This window comes from Mesocricetus auratus, unplaced genomic scaffold, assembly GCF_017639785.1.
Source record: "Mesocricetus auratus isolate SY011 unplaced genomic scaffold, BCM_Maur_2.0 Super-Scaffold_100040, whole genome shotgun sequence".
Lineage (NCBI taxonomy): Eukaryota > Metazoa > Chordata > Mammalia > Rodentia > Cricetidae > Mesocricetus > Mesocricetus auratus.
In genome coordinates, this window is record NW_024429217.1 from 5,178,520 (window position 1) to 5,190,660 (window position 12,141).

The 12,141-nt window shown below is 43.8% G+C and overlaps 1 protein-coding gene across 1 annotated transcript; it reads left to right on the forward strand.

Moving 5' to 3' along the window:
- Positions 1 to 342: 342 nt before the first annotated feature.
- Mmp10 (matrix metallopeptidase 10) lies at positions 343 to 9,175 on the forward strand. Its single transcript, XM_040734774.1, is given in 11 exon segments — positions 343 to 559; positions 1,134 to 1,378; positions 1,463 to 1,611; positions 1,991 to 2,116; positions 3,456 to 3,522; positions 3,524 to 3,618; positions 4,838 to 4,979; positions 5,781 to 5,914; positions 6,664 to 6,823; positions 7,535 to 7,638; positions 8,814 to 9,175. Coding segments are annotated over 11 exon segments (1,464 nt in total). The 5' UTR covers positions 343 to 418; the 3' UTR covers positions 8,915 to 9,175.
- Positions 9,176 to 12,141: the final 2,966 nt, after the last annotated feature.

Genomic DNA, 12,141 nt, shown 5'->3' on the forward strand with positions numbered 1-12,141 from the left:
CCCCACAGTTACATTTGGAATCTTTTTCCATTAATCTGTTTACCCCCTTGCCTGTATGTATTTGAGCCTCATGCCTGCTGTTAAAAAAAAAACCACTGTTTTCAAAATATCTAAATATTCTACAAACATCAGTTCTCCGGTCAGTTCCTTTTCCTCTACAAACACAGAAGCCACTTCCTTGAGATTCAGCATTCTTTCAAGTTTAGTAGGTCGAGGGATTCACTGATGGAATCCATTCCGTCTTAATGCTGAGTGTTTGTGAATGAGCACATCGTCATTCAGATTAAAAACAACACACATGTGAGTCATGCCCTTAGTGGCCTAAACACCGACTCCCTATAAATGAGTGGCCACTAGAACGAAGATACACAAGTCAGGAGCTAGAGAAGGAGTGCATTTTGCAGTGAAGGCTGTCTGGATGGAGCCGCATTTTACAGTGAAACCTGTCTGGATGGAGCCTCTGGCCATCCTGCTGCTGGCATGCCTGCCAGTCTCTTCAGCGTACCCTCTGCACGGAGCAGTGAGGCAAGAAGACCACCCAAGCGTGGATCTTGCTCAGGTAAGCAACAAGGGAGGGGCCCACCTCAAGCGGAAGGACACCTGTACCTCCTTGGTCTTCCAACAGGAGTAGACGACTTGTTGTTGGAAGACATGAGAGAGTGAGGGGTAGAAACTCCACCCTACAGAGAGGGAGAGAGAGGCAAGGACAGGTAGCTAACAGTGGCAATGGCACAAGTTAAGAAGGGACAATGGGGATAGATGAAGTCTCTCCTCCTTCAGAATTATTCATCTGCTGCGACTTAAAGAAACAATGCACACTCTAATTTTTCTTGTGCACAGATGAATTGATCTAACACCATCCAGTATTAACAGTTCTGTTAATAATGGAGAGGGGAAAACTTAGATTCATTCATTTAGCGCCCTCACACACTTATGCCAGCCTCCTTACATTGGTAGCATATTAAATTGCAATGAAATAATAAAATGGGGAGTCTTAGTGAAAAAAATAAAATTAGGTATGATGCCTACTTTTGTTTCAGTAAGCTGGGAATAATTAAAATAGATTTTGAGGTCTGTATAAATGGTTTAAAATTCACAGCCACGGCTTTAAAACTGTACTGTCACTCCACTAGCAATATCTAGAAAAGTACTACAACTTTGGGAAAAATGAGAAGCAAGCGTTTAGAAGAAAGGACAGCAGTCCTGTTGTCACAAAGATCCAAGAGATGCAGAAGTTCCTGGGGCTGGAGATGACAGGGAAGCTGGACTCCCCCACCATGGACATGATGCTCAAGCCCAGGTGTGGCGTCCCCGATGTTGGTGGCTTCAGCACCTTCCCAGATTCGCCCAAGTGGAGGAAGAACCACCTCACCTACAGGTAACGAGCGGGCCCAAGGTTTTCACACAGTGTTAGCGCTGTGTCAGAGGCATCACACACTGCCTTCTCCCCTTCTCTCGGCAGGATTGTGAATTATACGCCAGATTTACCGAAAGAGAGTGTAGACGCTGCCATTGAGAAAGCGTTGAAAGTCTGGGAGGCGGTGACCCCACTCACGTTCTCCAGGCTCTCTGAAGGAGAGGCTGACATAATGGTCTCCTTCGCAGCAGGAGGTAATGCAGTGTACGGTCACTCATCTGGTGTTCGAGTTGTTCAGGCTACTAAAACAAAAAGCCTCACACTGGGAAATTTGTAAACCACAGAAAGGTATTGCTTGGAGTGCCAAAAAAAATTAGAAATACACAATAAAAGGGCTGCAGACTCAGTTTGTTGAGGGTCTGTTCTTAGGTAGCACCAAGAGACTCCCTCAGCTTCATTCACAGGGGCACTAACCATCGCAGTGTGTCACACCCTGAGCATCTCTACAGGAGCTCCTCGTGGTCCTGTCACATTGCAGATTATGCTTCCACATGAGAACTTTGAGAGACAGCAGCTTTCAGACCACACAGTTCCTGTGCTGTCTTATGTTTCTATAAATGTGTTTCCCACCAGAGCATGGAGACTTTTACCCCTTTGATGGACCAGGACAGAGTCTGGCTCATGCCTACCCACCGGGGCCTGGATTTTATGGAGATGTTCACTTCGATGATGACGAGAAATGGACGCTGGGACCATCAGGTAGGATGAGTTTTCCAAGAATAACTTGTCTAGAGCAAGCCTCAAACGGGATGTTCTGTTACCTTCCATTTCTGATTATCTGTGTGGCAACCTGAAGCCTTATCCATCTAATACTAACAAACTGTGTAAGCCGCTTCTTTCTTTGCCCCCACCAAGTACAAAAGAGTAATTGCCATTAGCTGTCATTTCCACAACTCAGGGTCTTGTACAGGGCTAAGCGTGTTGTAAGTTAATACTGTTTACCACCCCAGTAATAAGAGTAGTGTTGAATGGATGCCACTGAGTAAGTTAAGATCGCAAAAGCTGCCCTTTGAATTCTCATCTGCACCCTTTCCTTTTAAATGCAACGGTTTGGAGAAAATGCCAGAAACTAAAGGAAGATGCTCTGTTTAGATAAACACGCCACGTTTGCTAGCTTGGAAGCCTTTCTCCTCCCCAGACTCTTTCTGAAAAACTGTACTGAGTCTAAGCACTTTAGTTGAAATTTGTAAACGGCATTTGAAGTTTGGACACAGACTGTTGAAACAATCACGAGTTCTGGGTTTCTAAGTGTGGTGGGACCATTAACAGGAAGCATGTCTGCCGCAGGGCCGCAGGACACGACCAGGATTTACTCCCTTTAACTGCCTGAACCTCTGCTCCAATGGCCAGCACCTACAGATCTTTCCGCAGTGTGAAGTAGCTGAGTCTCGCTGTGTTCACCACAGAAACAGGCAGTGGGCATGCTTCTGTTTATACCCTTCGTGCGGCACCCAGGGCTGGGAAGTGGACTTTCTCCAAAAGTTAGTTTTTGATGGTTTCACAAATATATGTGATGCACTGCGAATATATTTATTCCCATTAACCTCATGGGAACTTTTTTTTATAACAATAAAAAGTTGACAATAGTGATGAAATCCCCAGTAGTTTTGTTACTTAAGAGGTTGAAGGCTATATAAATAGCTTGTGGTTGACTTAAAGTGTGGTTAAAACCAGTTTGTTACTAAATCTTAACAATGGTTTCTGATTTCTAGAGAATAAAGATTTATTTTTATTGGCATGGGATTCATCTTGGGCCTGCCAAAGAAATCTCTTTTGGAAACAGGACTTGCCACCGTTAGTACGGGAAGAGGAAGCTAGTATTCTGAGTAAGGAGGCTGCTAGCTAGTGAGAAACTGCCTCAGACACTGACTTCAAGTCAACCATGAAAGGCACGTGACGGAGTTTGCCAATCAGTGAGCCGACAATGAGGAGCAGGCGGTGTGTGACCGCAAGGGTGCCCCGTGCGGTTGCAGGAAAGTATGCACGTGCCTGTGGGATGGTGCCTGTTAGACCCTAAGCTCTGTGCTCTCTCAAACAGGGACCGACCTATTCCTGGTTGCCGCTCACGAGCTTGGCCACTCCCTGGGTCTCTTCCACTCGGACAAAAGAAGCTCTGATGTACCCTGTCTACAAGTTCTCCACCGGCTCGGCCCAGTTCCAGCTGTCTCAGGATGATGTAGATGGCATTCAGTCCCTGTATGGTGAGCACGGAGAAAAAAGGCCTAGAGCGTTCTTTGTTTGTCTGTTTTCTCTTCAGTGTTCTTTTAGAGCGCTGCACATGTCTTTAATAGCCCTACAGTGTGAATGGCTGATCCTAAGTTCGTCTTTACCTCAGCCCCCGAAGACCCTGAAGAAATATAAAACTGACAGCATCAGGAACTAACACAGGCTTGGTGCTTAAAGAAGTTTCCAAGCACAAAATCCATCAAAATAAGGGAGAGTCCTAAAAATGGCCAGGAGGGAAACTGGCCACACAGGTCTTTAGGGATCGGCCAGCTACTGGCCAAGGCCACAGATGAAGCATGTCTCCAACGTGGTGAGTAGGCAGCAGTGGGGCCCACAAGGACATGCCGGTGTGCCCTGCTGGAGTTTAAGCCTCTGTGAGGAGAGAAGAGGGGCTTGCAGGCATGAAGATGGACTTGTCTGAACCGGATGACATTCTGCTTCCCTGATGTCTGTAAAACCCTGTTAGGGACCTGGAGTGATGGTGACTCCAGATGGCATCCAGGTTGTCAGGAGTTCCCCAGAAGAAACCCACAGAAGCAGTTGACCTGAGCATATGGGAGCTCAAGGACCCCAGCCAGACGGCTGGGGAAACAGCATAGGACCGAACCAGGCCCCCTGAACGTGGCCGACAGCTAGGAGGCCTGGGCAGTCTCTGGTGGTGGAAATAGCTTTTGGCCCTAATGCATGCATGGGCTTTGGGAGCCCATTCCCTTAAGGAGGGATACTAGACACACAGGGAGGGCCTATACCCTGCCCCAAATGATGTGACAGACTTTGATGATCCCCCGTGGAAGGCTTCATTCTCCCTGGGGAGTGGGTGGGGGTGAGATGGGAGGGGGCAGGGGTGGTCAGTGGGGGACATGGGAGGGTGGGAAGGAGAGGGAACTGGAATCAATATGTAAAATAAGATTGTTTCTAACTTATATTTTAAGAAAAAAATAAGTCCTTCTAAGGCTGGGGCAATCGGGCATTTACAAAGAGCTGTGGGGTGTGGGTGAACTGTTAGGGGTGGCTTTGGGTGTGAAAGGCAGAGGTTCACATGGCCGGAAGGCAATGCTTGGGGTGTACCTGATAAGGCGGCTCCTACTGTGCTCTCTGTGTCCACTCAGCGGCGGAGAAGTTTGGACAGTGTGTAAATTGTTAGACACATCCCTGGTCTTCTAACATTCGTTTCCCCTAACCTGTTCCCTTCAGGACCACAGCCCTTCTCGGATGCCACAGTGGTACCCATGTCCTCTGTCTCTCCGAGACCTGAGATCCCAGCCAAGTGTGATCCTGCTCTGTCCTTTGATGCAGTCAGCACCCTAAGAGGGGAACTGCTGTTCTTTAAAGACAGGTTAGAACACAACATTGTTTCCCTAGCTATTCTTTTGCTTCAATGCTCAGAAAGGAAAATAAACTTAGGGTTATATGTAATGTATTTATATACAAAACATACTGTAATGTGATTATAGCATATGTCTGGCATATTTTAAAATCTCTGGTATATATTTTTTTAAAGATCTCATTGGATTTGTCCAGAATTTCTTTCTAGGCTCCCAGAAGATGATTTTTGGTCAGTAGACTATAAGATCCATAAAATCAGGGAACTTCCTCTCTTATTTTTACTTTTCAGTCTTTATGTATCATAAGTCATGGAACTTCTAAAAGTTCCAGCCATCTTTAGGACCAGACAAGTGTCTTTACCCTTGCTAGGAAGCACTGTTATTTGAACGAACTCACTTTAGCAAAGGGGATGCATACTCATGCACAATTCTTGAATAGCACAAAAGGCAGAAGTCCTTCCATTCCCTCTGTCCCGTGTCCCTGCCTGTGCGTGCCTGCTGCCACCAATTTTCTTTGTGCCACTTTACCAAGGTGGTCACATCTGAAAGGTATATAACATTTTAAAAATGCTAACAGATTCATAAAATATATACTATTTTTACATGCCTATGAATGGAACTGAGCTGGAACAGGGTGCTCCTAGGGTGCTGACTAATCCCTGTCACCCTGGCTGTCTCCATCACCTTAATCACCTGTGGGACAATGCAGTACACTGCTGTGGGCAGGTGACTCACCGTGGAGGAGAAGACTGTGTCCTTCTGTGTTTACTATTTTAAGAAGGAAAGACTGTTGCAGTTATCATATATCACAGGTACTTTTGGCGCATGTCCCGCTGGAATCCCGAGCCTGAAGTCCATTTGATTTCGGCATTTTGGCCCTCTCTTCCTTCACACTTAGATGCGGCCTATGAAGCTCACAGCAAAGACAGAGTTTTCATTTTTAAAGGTAAGAACTGTACCAATTTTTTACTCTGCTGAGATAACGCTTACTGTAAAACCTTGGAAGTAAGAGTTTTCTCCATTTGCTACACTTTAGATGTTTTATGGGAAGATGAGCAGACCAGAATTGGTGACCGTGAATAAGCATTTTAAACGTCTGACCTACCAAGGGAACCTTAGTCTAAGAAGCATAGACCAGGAGGCCATTAGAAGAAACAGCCAGAGCTGGTTACTGTAACTCATGTAGACCAGGAGGCAATTAGAAGAAACAGCCAGAGCTGGTTACTGTAACTCATGTAGACCAAGAGGCAGCTAGAGGGAAGGACTAGGGCTGGTTACTGTATCAGACAATAAATGAAGATAGGAATACAGAAAAATGAACACAGAAAGGGCAATGTATCTGCTTGCCTATTTGTTCATTCACCATTTTTCCTTGTTCAGAAAGTACTATTTTTGAAACAAGGTCTCACTATGTAGCTCTGGCTGATTTCATATTCACTGTGTAGTCCAAGCTGGCCTCAGACTCACAAAGATTCCCCTATCTCTGAATCCCCAGGGCTAGGATTAAAGGTGTTCATCACCACAGCCAGCCAGGAAACAATTTTTAAAATACCAGCTGTAGGCTAAGCATGGAGTTAGGGGTTTGAAAGAAAACCAAGGTTTCACCTTTCATTTTTATCAAACAATTCACTTATTCTCATTTCTAAAACCAATTGGTTTCACTCAGACAAAATTTCTTGGGAAATATTTCAACAGGAAACCAGTTCTGGGCAGTCCGAGGAAATGAGGTCCAAGCAGGTTATCCAAAAGCGCTCCACACTCTCGGCTTCCCTCCCACCGTGAAGAAAATCGACGCAGCTGTTAGTGACAAGGAGAGGAAGACCACGTACTTCTTTGTTGAGGACAAATACTGGAGGTGAGCTACGGTGGGAAACTTGCTTAAAGCCTAATTACAGAAGTTAGTTTTCTTTCTTTCAGGATACCTGTCCACCCTCTAACGTTCCCAAACCTCAAGTTTTCAGATTAAGCAAAAAAGAACATGGTGGTTCGGTTTTGCAAACACAAAGGGCTTTTACGGTGTGCGTTACTGGGCATGCATCCAGACACCAAAGGACATGGGGGCGGTGAACCTGAGGCCACAAGCACATTGCCTTCTCTCTTCACTGTCACTCACCATTGACTGCCAGGCAAAGCCAGGTCTAACACACTGTGCTGTCTCCCAGGCCTGCTGTGGTAAACAGCAAGCTTGTTTTTCACCAGTTGGCTTTAACTTAGCTTCCATCTTCTGTTTATATAAATTTTATGTATTTATGACAGGTAGATTATCAGGTTTTGTGTGTTCAGGGTTAGAAAATTGACCTTCAGTACAAATATGGAATTTCTATAGACTATAGCATGGTAATCCTGTTTCAAGGCATCATTATTGAACAGGAGATGCTAACACACCCAGGTAGTTTACATGTTATCATACCTCCACTACACAGTTTGAAAAGTTGTCCTAGGGCCCTGCACTGGACTGATTGCACCGTGTCACACTGTGTGTGTGTGTGTGTGTGTGTGTGTGTGTGTGTGTGTGTGTGATGGAACTTGTCGTGATGTGGATCTGAACTCCTTTTACTTGCTGTAGATTTGATGAGAAGAGACGTCTTATGGATAAAGGCTTCCCCAGGCTGATAAAAGACGACTTTCCAGGAATCGAGCCACAGGTTGATGCTGTGTTGCAGGCATTTGGTAGGAAAAACTTCATGTCATTGACAATGGGGGCATTTGCGCATTTTATGGCATCACAGTTAAGTGTATGTGGGGCTGGTTTAATTCATAGCTTTCTATAAAAAATGTTGCAATAAACATTTGCCTACAAATTTCTAAATAATATTACTGGAACTTACTAAGGTTGGTTGTTTTTATGTGATGTCAAGACTTGATAAGGTTGTTAAAATGACAATAATGAAGGGAGAAATCAATCGAAAAGCTTTCAAATCGTTTGCCTTATGTCTTTTTTACTTAAATTCTTGAAATGTTAACTGGTAACTGATACAAACTGGGTCTAAAATTCTGTTTTTGCTTAACAATTGCCAAGATTCTATTCCATAACACTGGGACATCCTCAGAGTGATCTTCCACACCTCTGTGTCATATAAGACACAGCCAAGTGCGAGCCAGGTGGGCTGGAAGCTGGTTCCATTCCCCACCAGCCCTCATCTCCTATCTCTCCTATCCCATCTACTGTGCCTGGGCTCCTGGAGCAGTCTGAAATTATTTACATTGTTCACTAGAAAATAAATAATACCGTCCTTTCACGTGCTCAAAAGACGAACTTTGATTGCTGGTAATGGGCTTATAGGAAAACAAAACATTTCCTTGCTCCCTCTGAAGACATATCTAGGGTATCTTCCTGAACTTTAGTCATGACAATCATGAGACCACTGATGACGTTATTGAAACAACTTGCCCATAATATACACAAGAAGAAAATGAGCCTCTGATGAATTTCATCGTTTATCTCATTCCCTTACGCCCATTGCCTACCACACCGTGATTTAAGAGCTCATTGGGCAAGGGAGGTTGGAAAGAAAGGAAGAAACCCTTGAATATTAAAATCCCTTAGGATTCTCTGTTTAGTAGTAGTATATTGCTTTAGCCTGCTGGCCTCAGAGCCAGAGGAATGAGGTGGAATCCTCACTCTGCTGCTCATTGGGAAAATGCTAGCGCTTTCCTAATTTTCAGTTTGTCCTCGTTTGGTGTGGCAGACATTTTTGGTAAGGATTCATCAGTGACTTAAAACTCATGCAAATCATTCGGCTTGGTGCCAGACAGACATCAGCTCGTGTTCTGTCTCAGTTATTCATATCATAAACTCCACTTACTTAAGGAAGTGTCATCATCTTTCTCATCTGTGTTTACAGGGTTTTTTTATTTCTTCCGTGGATCATCCCAGTATGAGTTTGACCCCAATGCCAGGACGGTGACACACACCCTGAAGAGTAACAGCTGGCTTCTCTGCTGACTGTCACAGAAGATACACAAACACTGGAAAATGCGTCCCTCATTTCTCACTTAATTTATTGCATGTCACAATGACTAACTATTCCTGTATGCTGTGTGGCTCAGGAAGACGAGTCCAGGAGTCTTTCTCGTGAGCATTTCCTGGACCCTGTACTTCTCTTGAGTCGTGTTGCACAGAAGTGAAAACCTCTCATCTCAGCAGTGACAGGGTGTGTCTCCGCGCATCTCCTATTGTTTAATAAAGAGCTTTATTTTTGGACCATTCCTTGCTTCCTAGAGTAATCCCTGTTCAGAGTGTTAACGTGCTATGTACTGAACATCTGAAAGTGTGCATCAGGGTTAATGGAGTCACACCCCACGTGTGGGGCCACATGGCTATCACGTACCCCTCTCCTATCCTGTCTACCAACCAAAGCTTGACTTTTGCCCCATACACATTGTATTATTGATGTATCTAAAGAGGAAGGAGATACATCGGTAGACTGGGGAAAGAGCTTTCTAGAATACTGAAGCCTACAAACAGAGGTTATGAATTAGTCCACTTCATGCCTTTACATGTAGGCAAACAGAATTAATTTGGAGGTTTAGTCAGACCTTCATTTCTTCACTGGTATTCCTAACTGTCACGGAGACTGGATTTCTTGTAACAGCTTCACTTCATCATCAAAACAGTCTCGTTAGAGCTTAGTTTCTAGGTGTTCCTGGATCATAGGGCTTTGCACGCACATCTCAGTTGTATGGCATCATTGACACCACTAAGATGTATCTTATTCCATACAAGGTACATTATCGCTGACTCCCATAAATGAATGATTGTATAACTGCAAATTATAGATATTATTAAAGTATCCACTCTTTCAGTTCCTTGAACATGACAAGATTTTTTAAAATTTGTGAGTCTTCAATAGTAGTGTTATGTTTTCTTGGCATGGATCCATCTCTTGGACAGATGCATTTTTCCATTATTGTGCTGGAGAAAGCTTTCTAACCAATGAAACTAAAAAGTAGATACGAGTGGTTCACAAGAGTGTTGGGAAGGAGATGTGGAAGACATTAGGTAAGCAGAACAGGTCATCCAGGCTATCTAGATATCCATAGAAGCATAACTTACCTACTATGCGTGGAAGAAAATTTAAACAGAGAAGTGACATGGTCTGCTGTACAGTGAATAATTACTCTACCTGAGAAGAACAGGCAGGGGAGGGAAGCAATGATAAAAGTTGGAACACAGACAAAAGAGCTTTGTAGACCCTCTAATCCACCCCAAGATGCTCTCTGCAATTGATACCTGAAGGCAAAGGAAAAGCCAGTCTTCCCAAATGGGGTCTTACTGAGTGTGCTAACCACAATTCCAGGCAGGCCCCATGATCAAGGGCAGTTGGCCAACACAACACAAACTCAATGGTATTTTTGCAGATTTTTTTGTCTTATTTTGCTTTGTTTGAATTTTTTTGCTTACTGATCTTTTTCTTGTTGTTTTGATTTCCATTTTGTGTTTTTGTGGAGTGTTTTTTGTATGTGTTTCATTTTTCTCTTTTTTTAGGAGAGAAAAAGAAAAAGAACACAAATTGGGTGGGTAGGAAGGTAGGGAGGAATCGGGGAAGGGAAAAAACATGATCAAAATATGTTGCATGAAATTTTTTCAATGAAAGAGTTTTCAAAAGAAAAAATAAAGGGCTGTGTAGATAACAGAGCTGGATACTAAGGACAGAGATGCTTGGAGAAGACTGCATGAGAACTCTAGATTCAAGCTATATTTTATAGCATTCATGTTTTATAATAGAGAGACAAGAGAGTTCCCAGGAAGAGGACAAAAGTAAAAGAAGCAATCCTAGATGTGTGGTCTGAGAAACTTCTTGGAGGGTAGTAGTTTCATTTGTCCAGGGAAGACCAGACAATAACCCAGGGGAATAATCTCATTTTTAATCTCATGTATAGACTCCTAAGAGGTAACCACATGAAGATATCAATAATCTGTTTAATAACAAAACATGAAACTCAAAATGGGAGATTTGGTGGTATCCACTCAGCCCACTGAACACACAGTTATAGATTAACTAGAGAGAAAAGAGGTGATATTTCAGAATGAAACCTCGTCACATGAACTGTCCAGACATAAGGACACGCTGTGGACAAACAGCTCTTGAATTCTAGTGGCCCACCACCAAAACGTATCAAGATATGCCACCGGGGTCTCTACTCCAAGTGGCCTAACGTAAGACCTTGTCTAATGGAACTGTTTTGGCCTTGCCCTTCTCTATGCAGGGCAAGGAGCTTTGGTAAACATCATACTGCCTCTTAAAGATCCTGTGGACACAACAAACATGACTTGTCCACATTTTTTTTGACAAAGGAACTTGCATCTCTTCTTCTAACAAAGGAGATAGGGAAGCAATAACCAGTCATGTGTCTGGGGCTTTCCTCCACCCCCGCCAAAATTCTATTTCTCTACAAATGGCCAATAAATACATTTTAAAAAATGTTTGACATCCTTAGCTACCAGCTATCATAAAAATGCATGTTATAGTTTTATCTTACCTGTGTCAGAATAGGTATTATCAAGAAAACAGATGAGAACAATGCTGGCCAGAATGTAGAGAAAGGAGAGCTCAAAGCATAAACTTGTGCCGAGGTTCCTCAAACAAACAAACTGAAAACAGAGTTTCCATATGGCCCAGCTGTGCCGATACCGGGATCTACCCAGAGCCATATGACAACATACGTGCACACCCCGGTTAACAGCTGCACTGTCCATGTGGCTAGAAAACGGCCTGCCTGGATGGCCGTCAACAGATGAAGGGGAAAGACGAAGGAACACACTTGCACAACGGAAGTGCTTAACCTTGGAGGAACGGACTCAGGACATCTGCAAGAGAACAGATGCACCTGGAAGTCATCATACTAAATAACCCACACTCAGAAAACAGATGGGTTTAATATGTGCGTGCGTGTGTGTGTGTGTGTGTGTGTGTGTGTGTGTGTGTGTGGTGTGTATGTGTATATGTAGGTGTTGTGTGTGGTGTGTGTGTATGTGCATGTATGTGGGGTGTGTATATGTGTGTATGTACATGTGTGTGTGGTGTGTTGTCTGTGTATGTATGTGTTGTGTGTGTGTGTGGTGTGTATGTGTCTGTGTTGTGTGTCTCTCTGTGTGTATATGTATGTATTATGTGTGGTGTGTGTATGTGCATGTCTGTGTGTACTGTCTGTATATGTATGTGGTGTGTG